General features: G+C 32.4%; 3 protein-coding genes across 8 annotated transcripts; 2 read left to right on the top strand and 1 right to left on the bottom strand.

Moving 5' to 3' along the window:
• Nucleotides 1–518: 518 nt before the first annotated feature.
• Nucleotides 519–6,412, top strand: LOC123212461. Of its 3 annotated transcripts, XR_006501550.1 has the most exons (5): nucleotides 519–983; nucleotides 1,085–1,232; nucleotides 1,726–1,892; nucleotides 5,301–5,413; nucleotides 6,124–6,412. XR_006501550.1 is itself a non-coding variant. In XM_044631624.1 (4 exons), exons 1-4 carry the CDS (start codon nucleotides 615–617, stop codon nucleotides 4,051–4,053), a joined length of 699 nt encoding a protein of 232 aa, XP_044487559.1. In that variant the 5' UTR covers nucleotides 519–614; the 3' UTR covers nucleotides 4,054–4,340. The 3 variants fall into 3 exon arrangements, 2 of the variants coding, with proteins under 2 accessions (XP_044487559.1, XP_044487547.1); XM_044631624.1 differs by lacking the exons at nucleotides 5,301–5,413; nucleotides 6,124–6,412 and adding an exon at nucleotides 4,039–4,340; XM_044631612.1 differs by lacking the exons at nucleotides 5,301–5,413; nucleotides 6,124–6,412 and having other exon boundaries at nucleotides 1,726–2,038.
• Nucleotides 2,078–9,588, bottom strand: LOC123212441. Of its 3 annotated transcripts, none has more exons than XM_044631594.1 (13): nucleotides 9,178–9,588; nucleotides 9,034–9,076; nucleotides 8,462–8,488; nucleotides 8,292–8,384; nucleotides 7,021–7,211; nucleotides 6,097–6,268; nucleotides 5,876–5,998; nucleotides 5,354–5,473; nucleotides 4,970–4,990; nucleotides 4,717–4,775; nucleotides 4,465–4,555; nucleotides 3,737–3,843; nucleotides 2,078–2,278 (listed from the first exon to the last, which is right to left on the bottom strand). In XM_044631594.1, the coding sequence occupies exons 1-12, from the start codon at nucleotides 9,414–9,416 to the stop codon at nucleotides 3,763–3,765; spliced, it is 1,260 nt and encodes a 419-aa protein (XP_044487529.1). In that variant the 5' UTR covers nucleotides 9,417–9,588; the 3' UTR covers nucleotides 2,078–2,278; nucleotides 3,737–3,762. The 3 variants fall into 3 exon arrangements, with proteins under 3 accessions (XP_044487529.1, XP_044487520.1, XP_044487536.1); XM_044631585.1 differs by lacking the exon at nucleotides 2,078–2,278 and adding an exon at nucleotides 2,713–2,930 and having other exon boundaries at nucleotides 9,178–9,587; XM_044631601.1 differs by lacking the exon at nucleotides 2,078–2,278 and adding an exon at nucleotides 2,956–3,525.
• Nucleotides 9,589–11,462: 1,874 nt separating this feature from the next.
• Nucleotides 11,463–18,295, top strand: LOC123227913 (endoplasmic reticulum-Golgi intermediate compartment protein 3). 2 transcript variants are annotated; one of them, XM_044653049.1, is made up of 12 exons: nucleotides 11,463–11,618; nucleotides 11,771–11,918; nucleotides 12,023–12,105; nucleotides 13,067–13,142; nucleotides 13,277–13,344; nucleotides 14,388–14,469; nucleotides 16,035–16,147; nucleotides 16,275–16,358; nucleotides 16,748–16,894; nucleotides 17,362–17,470; nucleotides 17,572–17,691; nucleotides 17,840–18,295. In XM_044653049.1, the coding sequence occupies exons 2-12, from the start codon at nucleotides 11,831–11,833 to the stop codon at nucleotides 17,914–17,916; spliced, it is 1,047 nt and encodes a 348-aa protein (XP_044508984.1). In that variant the 5' UTR covers nucleotides 11,463–11,618; nucleotides 11,771–11,830; the 3' UTR covers nucleotides 17,917–18,295. The 2 variants fall into 2 exon arrangements, with proteins under 2 accessions (XP_044508984.1, XP_044508993.1); XM_044653058.1 differs by having other exon boundaries at nucleotides 11,506–11,618; nucleotides 11,829–11,918.
• Nucleotides 18,296–19,396: the final 1,101 nt, after the last annotated feature.

The following is a 19,396-nucleotide window of genomic DNA, read 5'->3' as shown; positions in this document are numbered from 1 at the left end:
TATATTATGAGATATATCAAATTGATATAATACAATAAATGTATTAGATGATACAATATATTTTACTAATACAGATTAATACATTTTTTTAATGAAAATGATGATGTAATAAGAATGTATATAAAAAATTTTAAATTTTTAAAAGTGTTTGTGATATTTTTTAAAATGATAATATATCAATTATAATTTTTTAATTAATTTATATTTTAAAAGTTGTATCATACGATATGATATAATATAATATTCGATATATAATTAAAAAATTAATTTTTTTTATATATGATACGATACACGATTCGAATTTCAGGGTATAACCGTATTTACACAACTACTTCCTGTATTATTTACATTTTATAAGAGATTTTTTCAAAAAAAAAAAAAGAAACAAGTTGTCTGCTGTTTGAGCTCCAATAAATCTGGTGAATTTTAATGAAGCCCTTTTGTTTTCTTCTTTTTATTATGTAGCACAGTTATTTATAAGGTCAGAATTATATGAAAGCCATAAGATAAATTATATTATATGGTTGAAATTAAACAACAAAAATAATTTTCTGAAGAAATAATGTAATGTTGTACCTCATCTCATCCTGTCCATTCGACCGCACAGCACAACTATGGCGCTTGCTCTCAAATCCCTTACGCTCTCCTCACTCTGCACTTCTCCATCCACGACTTCACCCGCTCTCATCTTTCGGCCATTTCATTATTCACAATCTGTAAAGCTAAATAACAAACCTTACTCAATCTACACCGTCGATTCCAAGTCCTTTCGTCTCTTTTATCGTTTATCCGATTATTCTGAAAATGATGATGAAAATTCAAACTCCAGCTTCGATGAAGCAGTTGCACTTTTCAACAAGAGAGCTTACTACGAATGTCATGACACTCTTGAAGCTCTCTGGTACAGTGCCGAAGAACCAACTAGAACTCTCCTTCATGGTATTCTTCAATGCGCTGTGGGATTTTATCATTTATTTAACCGGGTAATTAGTTTTTTTTTATAATTCATTAATTAAACTCTCAACGTATTATGTTAGAATTAATAAATTAATTAATTGTTGTTTAAAATAATTAATTCATACAGAATCATAAAGGAGCAATGATGGAGTTGGGAGAGGGACTGGGTAAGCTCCGTAAAATGAAACTTTCGAGTGGACCATTTCATGAGTTCGAGCTCGAGATTTCTGCAACTTTGGATTTTATTTATCAAACTCAAATTGAATTGGCTGCCTGTAAGTATTCTCACATTATCTATAAATTGGACAAACTTATTTTAGTAAATTCATTTGGAGTAATACTATGTGTATTTATTTTTTATATACAATTAATATACACAAATAATGTATCATCATGTGATTACGTATGGTTTTATTTTTAATTCAAAATCGTTCAATCATGTGATAACATATTAATTGTATATACGAATTGTATACCAAAAATAGGTATACATAGTTTTATTGATTTATTTATATAAACTGAGATGATAATTTATGATTTAGTTATATGATTGTTTACTTAATAAAATTATGTGTATACACTTTTAAATATCACAGATAATATATCATTATATAATTAATACTCAAAAGTATATACACATAATATTATTTTTGTTTATTTTCGTTCACGTCAAAATCACCAAGATGCTACCAATCAATTTATATAATTTGTCTGTAAAGATTTGATTATTGTGTCAATTATTAATTAGTTGAAATATGTCTTGTTCAGGCATTGATGATCTCTGTCTAGCAATGGATCAATCAGAAAGATCATATCAACTTCTTGGGGACTATGGTGCTGGCCAATATTTGTATCATCTTGAGAGTGATGAGAATGAAATTATGCATATTGTCTTCCACCCTCCAAGAGCTTATGCCTCTCAAAACTCTTTAAAGGTAAAACTTCCCCTTTTAAATGCTACTCAACAACATTTAACTAATACCCTCTAAACACAAATACAATTCATTTGCTATTCATTTTTGTTTATATTGCATTATATTATTTGATAATGAATCATATAAAGACCTTTTTGCTGACCAAAGTAGAGAGTTCATGTGGAGGCATTGATGCTCCAAGATTCAAATCAAAACACCAAAGCAGAAAACTAGTTAATCATAAAATAGAGAAGTACTCACTCATTCAACAAATCCAATTATCATCTTTTTGCTTAAAAGGAATGGTATGGTGTAATGCACATGACATGATAGATCCAATTGAGATTATTCACATTGGCTCCTTGAAGAACATCTCCATTACTTGATTGTGGACAAAACGGAATCTCCTGACATGCCATAAACTATAGAAATTACTTTTAATTTATAAGTAATCAATAATTACCTTCAGTACTAACAATTAATGAAAAAAGTATGAATAATACGATCAATATATAAATGTTAAGACAAGATTTCTCAAACATCTATTTCTACATAATATGGAGGCTGCTAATGATATTTCTGATGGGCAAGTTGGCCAACCCTTGATAGGGAAGATTTCAGTATGCTTAAGGCAAAATAGAGCTAGAAGAGTTCAGAAATATTAGTCATTTAAGGAATGTCTTGGACTATTTCATGCAAGATGCTTCTGTAAAGGCTCACTTTGATGCCACTACTGCTATAGATGTGATCCCTTTCGAAGGGCAAATATAGAAACAGACTAAGAATGATGATGCTACATTAGAGAGGATAGCCAAGATGGAGGATGTCACAGACACAAATATTAAAATAACAATAAAAAGTAACCCATGCAGTGACATTAAACATCCAGAAAATTGCCATTTTACATGTGTCCTAGGCAGAAAAATCACAAGTAACACTTTGTCTCATTGCAAACCAATCTAAGAAAAATTTTAAAGGATAAATTCAGGACATAGAGCTGAATAAGAAAGAGCCTCCACATTGCATATGTATTCCAACAAACAGCATTTGAAGGGTCCTCTGATTGCCAAGAAAAAAATTTAAACTTGATTGAGCATGTAGATGTTAGAGCTTATACTTGCAATACCAACAAAGCATTAAAGAATCAAATGTGGCCACACACTGGTCAATACAACTCAAATTCAGTAGTTGTTAAAGCCTATGCTCAATCTATTAAAGCATTTGAGAAGAACATTTTGAAAATTCAACATAAAATGTGATTTCCTTAGTAGTCTTTGACCCATAAAGTTAATGATTGAAATTTCAGTTTTACTCTCATTCTTTTCAAGTGATCATAAATAACTATTTTAACCTTAAAATATAATTACAATTTCAAAATTAAAAAAAAAAAATCAATTTGAGGTTTCAATGTGCTTGGTCTCGGCAATGCAAGACCTACTGCTAATAAAATCTCAAGCTTGGTAATTGGGATTTCTTTCTTTCTTTATCTCTTTAACTTAATTGCAAACTAGGTCAATTGAATTTGCTAACCTGAGAGGTTTTGAGCCTTGGTGATTAACCTGTGGAACCTCTAATTCTTTCACATTACTGATCATCATTCCATTGCTCACACCACTAAAAGTTGGTTAAAATTACTGTCTTCGGTTACCAATACCTTCAGTAACAAGAATTTTTTGAGTTTCCAATGTTATGGTTGATGCAAAGCTTTAATACCACATGATGTAGAAGTATTATCACTTTGAGTGTACCCTTCTTCCAAACAAAAAGATAGAAATAAGAAAATCAAGTCTACCATTAACAATTATCAACCTAGGACCATACAGACATGCATTCATGCACACACACGCATAGACAGATGAAGATACCTAAATTACTTTGTTGTCGTCATCTTCTAAGCTGAATTTGAATTTCTGAGCTTATAACCTGCATCTCGGGATGACTGACAATGGAAGTAGATGAATTGCATTAAAATCTAGAGAATTTGTTAAGGCCCCACACAAACTGAGAAATGACTTTTTTGTGCTGATGGTGTTGTTCCTATGAATCCAGAAGGAGATAATTCACAGTTAGGTACCTCTGCAAACTTGAAATGCCTAAATATCTTACTTTTTAAGATGGAATTGTAGATCAGGTAACTATATGTTAGACCTCGTAATGTGTTTCACAGGAGAAAATCTGTTGAGGGCTAAAGATTCCATGATAAAGGGATTAAACCATTTGGCAGCAGCTGTTGGGGAGAGAGAGAGAGAGGGAATGAGTCACTTATTTGGAGGGCTGGGTGGGTCGTTATGGGGGGATGGAAAATGTTTGGATAGCCTTGAGCTAGGGAGGTCTCCAGCTCCTTGAATTGTTGGAACTATCCTTGTTTTCATTTCATTTTTGCTCTTGGTTGTTGTATCTGGTAGAGGCAGGGAGTGTAAATATTGGATTCTCCAGCTAAGTTCACAAATAAAATCCAGATTTCCTCAATAATTTGGAACCCGTGTGTGTTTTGTGTGCTTTGACCACATTTGCTGGTAGATTTCTATCACTATGTATTGAAAAATTCAAGAAAAAGCCCTCTTTCCACTAGTCTAACTTTTAATTAGGATACAAAAGCATCAAGTAGCACGCAGCCTCCTGCATCTACAAGCCATGGTAGATTTGGTCTGATGTTTGACCAATCCAAGCTGCCAACAAGTATGCTACAAAAGAAAATACAAATACACCTCTTAGAAGATCTGAGTAAGACAGCAGGTCCTAACATTGGGGTTCCAGCACAAAATATGAAAAAGTGAACATGATGAGTGAGAAATAACAACAGAGAGATCCATGAGAATGAGAACGACAGATGGTACATATTCACCTCGCTACATATGTTGCATTACCAATCAAAGCAAAGAGAAACATCAGAGGATTAAGGCCCTGCAACATCATCCATGAAACAAAGTTATGCTTTCATTGAATTGTCTCACACCATTTGTCTTTGCTTTGTGTCATAGTATCAAGTAATCATTTTCCCAATGAAAAAAGCCAAATTCCATTCCTAACAAAGTTTAGATGTAAATATACAATTGAATTTACTGAAAAAATATAATTTCAAGCCTATACTTTCTTACCTCCACATTCCCCCTTCTCATCTGCAAATAACAGAACAAGAACCAGAAGTTTCAGAAAGGCAATGATGAAAACTGGTTAACAGGGTATATAGATAAAAGAACACTTTCTCAGATTGAGGAAAGATGAAGATAGACCACATCCATGGTTGAAAGAAAACCATAAAAATCAGTTTTGCAGACGTATAGATGGTTTATCTATACCTGCTTATATGTCTTCCCAATACCATACAATTTCTAGTAGAAAAAGCATGACTAAAGACACATGCAATCATCATCTATATACTCATGCTAAAATGTGAAAACTGATGGGACACTTATTTCTGCTGACCAGGAAAAACTTACTAGTGTAAAAACTAGCAAAGTCAGTTAAAAAGTAAGGCTTACATTCAAACAAATTTGGGGTAGCCGTCCACCCAAATAGATTGCTGCCATTGCCCAACCAAGGTAACTTCCAATCCCACTGCTTCCTTCAATACCATTTCCTTGTAATAGCTCACCATCAACCTGAACCCAAATAACATACAAGAAAATAACAATTAAAAAACAAACCAGCAGAGAAAATGTAGAGTGAATCTTAAGAAAAATGGCATGGAATATGAAGCCAGTGATCATTCAATAACGCTGGTTTTCCCCTTTGATGTACTTTATTTCTTTTCTTCTGAATAAATAAATGATTTCCCTTCCTTTCATATTTGTTTTGTCTTTCCCACCTCTGTTTTTAGTTTTCCAAATAGAAACAAACAAAAAAATTATTAATAATCAACTAGCTATGGCTGAACTCACTTGCCTCTTTGTCAATTTAATCGACAAGCTGTAGCCAATGATGAAATGATCTAGCCACATCCATACACTCTAAACCTAATCTGCTGGTGCCATACAAAGAAAAAAGATAGTTGCTTGAATTACCTTCAACAGCTTTCTCCCAACTTGAATCACAAATCCTTTATTTGATTTCTCAAACTCAATGTTATGATCACTGTCAGCTAAGTATCCAAGATTAGTAGTTCTAAGAAATATCATTATTGAGACCTGAAATAGAAAAATGGAATCAAAAAACCTACGTCCCATAAAACTGTATGTTGGTTCCATCAATTATTATAAATCTATGTGCGACTGCATAATCTCACCAAGCATAGCATGGTTTTGGTGTTTAGAGATGGCGCAGAGTGCGTAGAAACTTGTCCACCAAGCAAGGGCTCCTTAATGGTAATCCCAGAATGATGAGAGGTGGGACTCATTCTTTGTACTAAGAAAGACCCTGCTGTTGGTGTATGACTCCTTGACAGAGATCTGGCAGACCTGGTGAATTTACAAAGAAAATATATCAAGTTATTATCACAAACATCATTGACCATTATGGAATGAAATTCTTAGTGCTGTACATCAATTTCCTTTTTGCTGGAATCCATTCAATAGAAGCATAAACCACAGTTTCTATTCAAATTTCACACAAATATGATGAGCTTGCAGGAAAAAATAAGCATCAAATTCAGCCACATGACGGAAAGGTAAACAAAAAATTTTCCTGTGACCCAATTATATGCGTAAACAAGAAATAATTTCTTCCTTAAACAAAAAGAAATCATGAGAAAACTCAGTTTTGAAGTTTACAACTTTTAATTGTCTCTTGCATTTGTAAGACTGTAACTCAGAAATTCTTAGAAGTAGCAACACTTTTGATTACACCCAAAGGAGTACTCACTGAGCAAAATATTCAAAGATAATGAGGTTCAAAGATTAATGCATCAAATAAGAGAACTAGTATATGTTTATGCCTCATTTTGTTTGCATATTTTGCTAAGTGAACATATCCCAGTTCTCATACTGCAATGTTCTTGAACTGCATAACTTTCTCGACAACCCAGGAAATCTCTTTGTCCAAGAAATAAAATTCAGATTGTCAGAGAACCTGATACTTCAACATCAACAACATGAAAACATTTAAAAAAAAAGACACACACATACACAAAGTGTGTTTGATGTTTCTTCGTATAATTTGAAACTAGCACTATTATGTCTACTGAAGAAAATAAAGGTAAAATTTTAATTACATGTAGTATAGTTCTCTTCCAGACATAGTTCTAGAGAGTGCTGGAAGAGGAATAGGTGCACTCAAAGCACTTTCTCTGTTAGAAATGCACAAACCATTTTTCCATTTGTCAAAACTGTTTACTTGTTTTCCAACATCATTATAGCTTTGTCCATTCTTTTCTGTTGATTCAGTTTGAGTAGGCTTGAGTCCCTGTCATACAAAGCATTTAAAGTTAGTCATGCAGTCGATTACAACCATAAGGTCTGGAATGCTTCAACTCAAACAGCGATTACCATGCTCTGAAATAAGCACTAGTGATTAAGAATAACTGAGAAAGTACAAATATAATAAAGATAAGCTTCATAGAACCACTGCAAATAGAGATGGAACAACAATTTCTAATAAGGTGAAAGCACTTTGGCATGTTCTACGTGCTCAAAATTAATATGCACCAAAGAAACTTGTCCCTCAAAATTCATCGAAACTTAAGACTAACAATTTTCACCTAATAAAAGTTTCAACAAAACATATCTCATACTTGATGTAATCCATGATAATTAAAAAAGGAAGTAATTTGATGTCTGAAGTTATTCATTACTGACTAATCTACAACGGTACACTAAATGCACTGATTATAAAATTTAAAACATACAAAAATCCATCCTTTGGATACATGGAGTTGTTAATCGCCTGTATTAAGACATTGCAAGGAATCAACTGTGTCAGGCATGAATCTAGGGGAAATCAACTTTCTATAATCCACATCTATAGTTCGCTATCATTTCATGTCTATGAAAATTTAATGAAAATTCAATAGAATTATTGAGCATGCTACTAGTAACAAAAACAGCAAATAGTTGTTCTTCATGATAAAAACAGAATTCACATTAAAACATTACAATTATTTCCCAGTGTGCACTTAATTGTTGATGTGAACTCTTCTTTCACAATTTAAGATATGCCATTTTCCAACGGAACAAGACTCCAATATACATTAGTATAGATTCTGATGTAATATAAAGAAAAGCAACATAAATCCGACATATACAACCTTCTTAAGACTTAGCCCATAAGTACCACATGTTATCTCTTGTGCAATACATTTTTCAGAATAAGATGTTTTTGTTTTGTATTCATAAGTTTTACCCAGTTTCAAAGTGTCGTATTTTACTTCGAGTTGTAATATGCAATTCAGTCTTAAAAATTAAAAAAATAATAATAATAAAACTTTCACGTTGCATTAATTTCTCATAAATCACTACAAGGAAATTTTAACATGCAAATTCTCACATTGTGGGGACTTCTACTGTATTTTAATCGAGGATAAATGTGGCCATAGTATATGGATTGTGAACCAAGAATCACAGTAATTAGTGTATACAACTGCACAAGAAGGACAAGAGATCAGTTGAAACTAAAATACAGATCACTAAATTTCATACTTGAGCACATATCCTTACCAATGCCGTATAGTACTGGGTTGGAAGCTGCAAAAGCAAGAGAAAAAGCTCAGTGACACAGTACAACAGAATTCACAATGGGAAAAAAAAAAGGAAAAGAAAAGAAAGCCTTAATGTCCTTAATTTCTTGCATCATCTTTGACAATAATGTAGACATTATGTACTTCAAATATGAAAAGTATAAGAACTTAAACTATGCATGTAACTTGTTGCATGTATGTTTCATGTAGGAAAAAGAGATTGAGCTTCATGGTATGCTAAATGATCTAAAATTTACCCAAATATATAACTCCCAAGTATCATAGTTACACTCGAGAGCTAATGATCCTAACAATCTTATACTATTTAATAATAGAATAAATCTATGTATACAAACAAATTATACAAACTTATATATAACAATTGATATGTCAACTTGTGATTGGATTCCTGTTCTTAAACACAATAAAAAAAAGCAGTTTCACATAATGTCTTACATCACAAACCAATAATAAGATTATTCAAGATCGCCAAAAATTGAAAACAAAACAAGGATGGTCCGCACCACTGATAAAACCAATTAAACAACTTACAGTAGCTGGTTCCAGAATGCAGCCAAAAAGATTGAAAAGATCCCTATAAAAACAGTTATCATTAGATAAATATTTCCTGTTTCAGCAGTTTTAATATATGAAATCAAAATGATAGTCAACCAAAGGCAATGAATGAAAGGCTACCCGATAATCCAAGTGGTTAAGAAAGCAACAGAGAGACCGTCGGTGGATTTCTGCCTGTAATTAGTAATGATTTGTGGAATCTCGGCAACAACCCAAACGACAACACTTACGGCGCCCAATCCTAACGAAATTCCATCTCTGCTACTGCAAAGACAATAATCCAAGTATTCTCTTGCCCATTCACGGCAATGCAGAGTTGCGGGACAGAGCAACTCTGAGTTTTTATAAACTCCCATCATTAAATGCAAAGAGAAAGCAGAGAAGTTTCTCGGTTTTTTGTTTGTTTCTCGTTGTTTCGACCGCTTCGGATGGTGAAGCGCGGCGTGAAGTTGGCACGCCTGCAGTGCGGCAATTTGGTTGGAAGGAGGCACACGTTCCCTTTGAATTGGCTACACTCTGGAATACTGCCGTGTCGTAAAAACTAATTTAATTGTTTTTCAAAATCTCATGCATTTCCCTTCATCACGTGCAATTTGAATCTTCATCACGTGCAATGTCCAGCATGTCATGCCAAGATTTATAACGAAGAATAGCCAACTTTAGGAATATTATATGGATCTAATAGGTGTCACCATAAGTATAGGGCAGAAAAGAGTTGCAGAAGATATAGCCAAAATAAGGAAAAGGACCACATATAGGTAAAATATTTTAAGAATATCTTGGATTTAGGAAATAAAATTTTAATTAAATGGAGGATTTATAAGAAAATAAAATATGGGTTTAGTTAGGGAATAAAGGTGTATAATATATGGTCAAAATAAGGAAAAGAATCACATATTCAAATTCTCTAAGCAGAACACAATAATGTTTTATCAGAAATAATTTATGATCGAAATTTTGGAATAAATATTCTATAAATTATGTAGATTTCTTTTTTTTCAATATTATTTTGATTTTTTTTATGACATAATAAATTATATTTTAATTATTAAACAATTATTTAATATTTCGTTTGAATTTTAATAATTGTTTAAAGGCCAAAGGACTATTTTCGACCCAAGGTATGTTGCATTCTCAAGTTTTCTTCTTTTAACTTTGATAATCCTAAATGTCTACTTATGAGCAGTTAAAATTAACGGTAATATAGGTAAAATCGTCATTTTTTCGTCTTCGTCTTTCATCGCTCCTCCGATGTTGATCGAGTATCCAAATAGGTGAAGAGAGACCATTGGAGGGAAAGGAAACTTCGGGAGGAAGAGGTTGTTGGCAATGGAGCTAGAGATAGTGTTGGAGATCTCGAAACAAAACTCTAAGGCAAAACTATCATTTTTTAAAACTTAGGCTGGAGAAAACTTTTAGTTTTTAAAGTTTAGGGGGGCAAAAAGAGATAAAATTTTAAAGGATTATGATTCCGTTAATTTTAACTGTTTATAGGTGGGTACTTAGGATTATCAAAGTTAAAAGGAGAAAATTTGAGAATACAACATACCTTGGGTAGAAAATAGTCCTTTGGCCTTGTTTAAAAGTGGAGTCGTAAAATTTTAAACGGTTAGGATTTCATTAATTTTAACTGTTCATAGGTAGGTATTTAGGATTATCAAAGTTAAAAGGAGGAAACTTGAGAATACAACATACCTTGGATAGAAAATAGTCCTTTGGCCTTGTTTAAAAGTGGAGTCGTATTCATTTACAACCCAAAGGTTATAACAGTTTGAAGCTAAATGTTGTGTTTATACACATGAAAAAGTTATCCATTAATAGTTAATTACAACTAGATCAAATTAATCTATTATGGGTAGACTCAAATCCAATACAATTATTTAGATACATATTTATAAACCAAAATGTGGCTTTTTGTTTCCTATATAAGTCATGCTCAAGTGATTAATTGAACAATTTTGCTTTTCACATGATAAACATGGTGTCAATCCCTTGAAGCACACTCTCTCTTTACAAATTTTTAAGTGTTGAAGATGGAGTTAAATTGGAAAAAAAATATTTAAAAAAGATAAAATTAGTTAAATAACGTTAGTTCAACAAATTGTAGTTAAATCATGTTTTCCCTGCACTTGTGTCAACCTTTTGAACACAAAAATATTCGATCAATGAAATTATATAGGTTCTCTTAGCAAGAATATGAAATTATATACACGAATTCATATAAATAAATTAATTTTATAATATTCTTAATTTAATTTATATATTATGATTTTTTAATAAATAATATTATATATATAAACTTTTTAAATATATAATTAAATATTATTTTATTTTTAATTTAAAATCATTTAACTACGTAAAAATATTTTATCCGCATAATTTATATTGTTTTTCGGCACCTCAAATTTTCTTATTGGCAAGGAGAATCAATAACGGGCTTCAGTGATGGGCCGCTTGAAAGCTCGTATTCGCCTTAATAAATCGATCGCGCAAAGCTCAAATACAATCTGGTCTTCTAAACGCCAAAGTTTTGTCGTCCGTCTTGTTGGTCCCTTCTTTAGGTACGTACAGTTTATTAGCCGTGATTGACTTCAATTTCTCTTGCAAGTCGAAATCATTCCTAATTCCGTTGTAATTTTTCCATCGTTTAATTAGCCATGTAATTATTGGTTAATTGATTATCTGATTGGTTAATTGATTGATTAATTTGCAGGCAACTGTTTGTTTAGTGTTTTTTTCTTTTTTTCATGTTCTAAATTGTTAATTTAAAGAGATGGGTTTGAAGCAAGCTATAAAGAGTCTCGATGCCTTTCCTCGTGCGGAGGAGCATTTGTTGCAGAAAACCCAATCTGGGGCACTTGGTTGATCTTCTTATAACCTTTGTTTTTGTTTATTTTGTATTTCATTTGCTTTCAATTATTGTTAATGGGCTGATTAAATATTTTTTTTGTTTTAAATGTTGTAGTCTCGATCATTGGTCTAATCATAATGGCCTCATTATTCCTGCACGAGCTAAGATATTATGTTACAACATATACTGTTCATCAGGTGTGTGGGTCATTTCTTCTTTTAACTTCCAATTCTTTTATGGAAATATTTCAATTATGAAATTAATAGGATACAACATAGGATTAATATGCTAATGGTAAATATGAATTGGATAAGGTTAGATGGGCATTAAGAAACAGTTCCCAAACGATCATAACTATTGGCTTGCTCTGAGTCTAAGTTAGCTTGAAGCTTAAGATTAACCTGGATAATCTTTTAAATGGAAACTTAAGAACAAATGCTTTAGCTAGCTTCATTGATACTAAGACAATAGGATCTATGAAATAGTAGGATTTTACATTGGCTAAACAGTGCTTCTTTTGGGACTTTTATAGACAAGAAGGTGTAGCCCAACTTAACTGATGATGTGTGTTTTTTTTTTTCACTTGATGAACTAGTGGTTTCTTCTTCTCTCTGTGTTTCTTCCTTTCCACATCTCCCAACAAAGTTGTGTGGCGGGATAATTCAAAATATATTGCTTTCAAGTCCAATGGTTTGATGCATGAGGGAATCTAAAATGCTATTACATTAGAAAATTCAAGAAACACTCTTTGTTGATGCAAGTTAATAGTTTTTGTATAATTTCCACACAACTACTACATGAGACAATTGATGAAACACACTTTGTCTGCTATTAAAAGTTCATACTTTATGTATAACTTCCAACTAATTGGGTTCTTTAGGTGAATTAAATTTCCAAAGAATTTAAATGAGCCGGCTATTTGTTAGAGAACTACAAAAGAGTAGAATGAGCTGTCATAGGTGGGTTAGCACTCAACTAGATAATTTCCCTTAGTTAGGCAACCATAACCATATATCTGCAAGGCTTGTGAAGGAATTTTGAAAGTTCATTGGCTATAATCTCGATTAATAGGGCTGGGGCAAAGATATGAGCCAAACATATGTGGGTCTATATGCTTCATGATCATACACATGAATTGACACAGTGTCTGTTTGGCAGATGTCTGTAGACTTGAAACGTGGAGAGACACTTCCAATTCACATAAACATGACATTTCCTTCTTTACCTTGTGATGGTTAGCAGAACTCTTTTTCTTGTTTGAAGTGGTTATTTATTTGCATATCCTTTGTTTATCTCATATTTGACTTATTTTGCTAATTAAAATCTGGATGCTCACACTTTTCCTTTATTTTAATTTTTTTCTGGCAGTCTTAAGTGTTGATGCTATTGATATGTCCGGAAAGCATGAAGTTGATCTCGATACAAACATATGGAAAGTATGAAATTCAGAAAAACATTGTATTAGATTTTGTTTACTAATTTTAATTCCAACTCTTGCCTCTTTTATTGGATGAAATCTCTAAATATTTGTGGACTATCTATATGTGGAGTTATTGGAAGACATACGAGATGTCAAAATAACATAGGAGGAGCATATACATGACACATATGCAATTCATACCTGTGAATAACTGGAGGGAACGGGGAATGATCACGGGGCAAGGATTATGTCACTGTGTTGAGTTTCAGTATGGACTATGGTTAGTGATGGTACTTGGGATGTTGTTGGGCAAACCTATTAATTGCTGAAAGATGGAAACGCGAATTGTATGAGGATTAATTGTAGAAATTTTTCGGCTTAAACTTTTGGAAGAGTAATATTCTCTAGTACAATCCATGAATGAACCAGTTAACACTTTATCCTGTGGATTTGCATTTGTTCATTGCATCAGTTATGTGAAAATTTTAAAAAAGAATTTTAGAATATTTTTAACACCAAGAAAGTTCTGTGGTCAAGAAATTGGATTTTGAGTATGCATAACATTTTTGTGATACTTTTAGAAGTTATAGAATATATCTTTCCCAAATTTAACCATCCTTAAGTTTCCCTATTTAGATGGGTGTTACGTGGTGTACCCCAAAAAGCTTCCTTAATAGCAAGAAAAGTTGTATTTCGAAATTGAAGATCAAACCATATCTCTTAAGATTGAAATGATCAATTTACTCTCTTCTCTTTTTCATATTTATGTTTTTATTTTTTAAAGTATGCTAATGAGGTGAGATTGCCAAGATGAGGATAAAATGTTATGAAGTTAAATATTTAGAGGAGTGTGATAAGTATTTGGGGAGTTTGACTTGTGCAACCCTTGTTTTATTTCAATATATAAAGTTTTGGTGTTTTAACCATTTTAGCTGTTGAATATTTATTTTTCGGAGACTGCTTTTTGATCCCCCTATTAATTAATTCTGGTTGAATTGGTAGTTAATATGGTAAAACTCTTCATATGCTTTCCTGCTTACTAGAAAATATTTTCTGCAGCTTCGCTTGAACAGATATGGCCACATCATTGGCACTGAATATTTGTCTGATCTGGTGGAACAGGAACATGCTCACAAGCATGGTATAGTCCTCTTTGCTTCCTAAAGTAAATTTAAATTTGAAGGAGTTTACTCTGCTTTTGAATTTTCATTCTCTATGGCATATCATATCCTATTTGTTTCCTTTTTCCAACTTCTGTTCCAATTATGATATAGGCATTTTAGTTTTATTTTAGGAGGATTCCTATTTGAATTTTATTGTCTATAATATAAAAGAGATAGAAACAAGTTCTCAACTCAAAAGAAATTGAAAGATATTGTACCAATATAAGCAAATCTCACATATTCGCAATTTGGGAATAATCAATGTGAAAATTAGCCATGCAAAATTTCAATAAGAATTTTTTTTGATTAAGCAAAAAAATCAAATCACATAAAGAACAAAATAAAACTCCATGCTCAGGGTCTAGTTATCTTGAAAGTTGGCAGATGTCAGTTGTGTTCATTATGGCCATGATAGCATGTTTTCTGGTGATTTGTTGTCAAGTGAACCCTAGTTAAAAGGAAGAGAAATGGAGATTGTACTTGTTTTCATCATGGTCATGATAGCATGTTTCCATGTTTTTTTTTTTTTGGTCAAATGAACCCCAGGTGAAAAAAAATAAGGAAGATAATTGGAAAGTTACAAGAATTTGGAGAAAGATGTAGGCTGATAAAGATGGCTTGTGTAGTATAGTGATGCTTGAGATTGAGTTTTTGTTGGGACATATCAACTTTGTGTTTTAGAAGTGCATATTTAAGAAAGGTTGGTATTTGGATATTGGTGTTGAAGCTGAGAGGAAGGGGAGAGGAACTAAAACAACATAGTTCTAGGATTAGTGGATTTCAGCAAAAAGATGGGCATAATATATTGTTACAATTTGATGCTATCGAGCTTGGGGAACTTGGATCAGCAGCTGTGACTTCTCCTCATCCATGCCCCTGAAATTTTAAATGAGGTTCCATCCCAGCTTCAAATAGAGCAAATCCCCACAAGCATTTTTGACATCTTAGTGAATATTTAGGCTTTCTTTTGAGGGGGACAGGGTGGGCAGAAACAGTGATTCCATCAGTGTGTATGAGAGTTGCCTTCTTTCCTTCCATTTACATGTGAGTGTTTCTTTGAATACTTTGATAAGGGATTGTAGAGTTTGGAGATTTGATTCTTCAGATCTTTTTTTAATCTCATAAGTCCTAGTAAGAGTGGCTAATGTATGATCCTGAATTTTACTTCTTTCCTACCATCTTGAATGATATGGAAAGCCAAAATGCTTTGTCAAGTTCAAATTTTTCTCTTTTTTCTTTGGTTCAAAGTATCAGTAGTTATGTTATTGTTCAAAATTGTTTACTTGTCATGTAGTTTTGTGTTTGATGTGCAAAAGCAAGAAGGAAAGTATTAATATCCATTTCTTCCTTGATCTATCATGTTAAGTTTTTAATTTAAGCTTTTCAAGTAACACATATTTCATGTGCATAAATGTTTATTCTACCAGAGGTTTGTTTGTGTTGTGCTGTGTTATAATTACATTGTTACTGAGTGATTATCAAGCCATTAGTCTCTTTAGTTTAGTTTAACATCTTTTGATTTTCTTAATGGCACTTTGACCAGATGATAAAGATGAGGATTCTGATGAGAAACTTCATTCACTTGGCTTTGATCAAGCTTCTGAAAAATTGATCAAGAAAGTGAAGCAAGCATTGGAAAATGATGAAGGATGTCGGGTATTGTGTTCTAGAGCTTTTCTGTCATGTTAATATAATGAAATTTCATTACTCTTATGTCAAGTCCAAGAGAAGAAGACCGAAAAAAAAAAAAAAAAACTAACTTGCCAGCTTAACACTTATGCAGGTTTATGGAGTTCTGGATGTTCAAAGGGTTGCTGGAAACTTCCATCTATCAGTTCATGGGTTAAACATTTATGTAGCTCAAATGGTCAGTAGCTTTTTCTCATGTGTCATGGCAATCTCTTATGATATGGAGAAAAAGCCTAGGATTGATATGAATTTAACTACCTTTTTTTTTTCTTGTTCATGAAGATATCGGTACCGTGGATTACATTTGCACAAAAATTTGTTTGATGTTTGGATGACTGATAAAGTTAACAGTTGAACTTTTGAACCCATGTATGCCTTTAGTGGGTATATTCTGGAGTGTTCAGTATTTTGGTTAGATTGTGAAAAGATTCTACTGTTTAAATTGTATGAGTAAAACTATGTGCACTATAACAGTACAGAGTTCTTGTCTGTGTTTCTTATTTTGAGTTTTAAATGAGTTGACACATTTTCATGTGGCAACTTTATTTTTTCCTTTTTCTTTTCTAGATATTTGGGGGAGCTACACATGTAAATGTGAGTCATACCATCCATGATCTATCGTTTGGGCCAGAATATCCAGGAATTCACAATCCATTAGATGGGACAGTGCGGTTGCTGCATGATACAAGTGGAACATTCAAGTATTACATAAAGGTTTGACTGCATTCTCATTCTGATAGGCTTTTGAACTTTGACCTAGGGTAGTTATCTTAGCTTGCCTTTGGCAAGGAACATTGATTTATGTTGCACATATTGTGAACACTTAACAGACAAGAAACTGCAATGCTTAAGACTGCAAATGAGTATTGTGATGGGAAATGTGATGTTTAATCTTTGATGAATTTGGAAAAGATAATGTTTCTTTCTCTTGTAATTTACATGCATAAGTTGGTAGTCGATTAGCCTATTGAATGATGTTTGTTGTGGAATATAGTGCTTGATCTAATTGGTCAAGGAAGAATAGATATGATATTTCTAACTGAAATCTATATATTATGTGACATGAAATTTTCTTCAATTTATTGTGCTGGCATAAGAATTTTTGTTGATCCAATTTTGAGGATTCTACTGTTTGATATTTCCTTGCCACCCATTGAACTTTTCTGTAAGTGCACCTGCAGATTGTTCCCACTGAATACAGATATATATCGAAAGAAGTTTTGCCAACAAATCAGTTCTCTGTAACAGAATATTTCTCTCCAATGGATGAGTTTGATAGGACATGGCCAGGTGGGTTGCAGCCCGATTCAATTAGTGTTTACTTCGTCTTTTATTTTCTTAATTAGTTCTTGGAACTGATAACCATTCCTTCTTTCTTTTCCTTTCTGCAGCTGTTTACTTCCTGTATGACCTTTCACCTATAACTGTGACAATCAAAGAAGAACGACGCAGTTTTCTCCATTTCATTACTCGGCTTTGTGCAGTATTAGGTGGCACATTTGCTTTGACAGGTTTGTCTCTATACCATTCTGACTTGATAAAATGTTGCCAATGTTATAGGCGTGATCGCAGATGGCTTAACCATTTCATTAAAAACTGCAATGCTAATGATAGTCTTCCGGGTGTAGTATTAAAGAAGTGAAACATATTTTTGAACAGGGATGTTAGATCGTTGGATGTATAGGTTACTGGAGGCTTTGACTAATAAACGGAAAGTTAGAAATGCACTCAGATAGATTCGGAACCTTTTTATATATGGTAACTCACATGGATGAGCATCTCCAACAAATTTAATTTAGAAGTAAGATTGCAGATTGAATTCCCCAGTTTCCAGCATGCGGCTTTCAGGGGCCAAGAGTGCAGCCAGCCGGAGTCAGCATATTATTTCCTTGTTATTTTTATTTGCTCGACATTTCTTAACTGATGTGTTCTATTTAATCATCTTCTCTAATACTTTCCAGGGTGGAAACATATATATAAAATTGTAATACGATACTATGCATCTGAGGATTACTGAGATCTAAACTTTTGGATTGATGATAGTAGATTGTTTGCCTAGGGACCTATTATATTGTATTGAGTTTGGGACAAATAAATTTTTCCCGGTTAAAAACATTTTAATTCTTAGGGTTGGTGGGTTTCAGTGAAAAGTACTGTTCACAAACTCACATTTCGGTTCACAATTTTTGGAATAATGTTATTTTCCTTGTATCTTTGAATTCCATTGCCAACTTTCAATTCCTTATCATTAAAATTAGCTTTAAAAGAGGGACTGGTGAAAGTGGTGTTGATAAATTGCCATTTTCAATTCGTGATTTTCGAAAAGGATTTTGAAAATGAATGGTAGACAATCCATAGGTCATGTCTGGTCTATTACAGTGGTAGGTTAGACTTTTTTGTGTAGAGCTATTTCTTCAGATTTTGGATTGGATTGTGGGCAGGTCTAATCCAATTGATGCCTTTAAGTATATACATACAAGGTTATTTTTCAAATATTTATATACAAAGTGACTGATTAAAAATGAATAAAAAGAATAAATATACAATTGCAAAGTCATCTAAAAATAAATGAGAAAATGTAACAAGTCTGCTGTAAATGCAGTGGATGAATATAAAAGAGGTTCAAAACGTATTAATAATATTAAATTTTTTGTGTTTGCATTGAAAACTCAAATTGCAAAGAGAGAGAGAGAGAGGGAGAGAGAGGCTTCCACCCTCAAGCCAAGTGTATTTTTCCTTAATTAATATGTTGTACAAATATTTTTTTGTTTTTATTTAATAAAAAATCACCCAATATATAACAAAATCAAGTTTATTATATTCATTATTTCATTAATTCTTAATTACGTTATTTTGTATAATGTATATATTTATAAGAGTTCATCATCCTATAGGGATATTATTCCTTATTTTGTTTGTATATCTTTGTATTTGTATTACTATTGTTAATCCACATTATTTTGGTTTCCTAGGATTTTCCCAAGTCAGGTGAAAATTAATACTCAGGTTCATAAAATAAAAATAAAATATTTATATTTATATTATGATAAAATATAAAAAATTAACAATACCAAAACACCTCCCTATTTATATTTTTCAAGTGAAAATCAATTTACCCCCAATAATTTTCAAATTTTACTTTGTAGACAATTATATAATTTTTTATCAACTTGCCCCCAGTGGTTTCAAAAACTAATAAAAGACCAAAATATTAAA

This window comes from Mangifera indica, chromosome 1 (assembly GCF_011075055.1).
Source record: "Mangifera indica cultivar Alphonso chromosome 1, CATAS_Mindica_2.1, whole genome shotgun sequence".
Lineage (NCBI taxonomy): Eukaryota > Viridiplantae > Streptophyta > Magnoliopsida > Sapindales > Anacardiaceae > Mangifera > Mangifera indica.
This window is presented reverse-complemented; position numbering and strand designations above follow the sequence as displayed.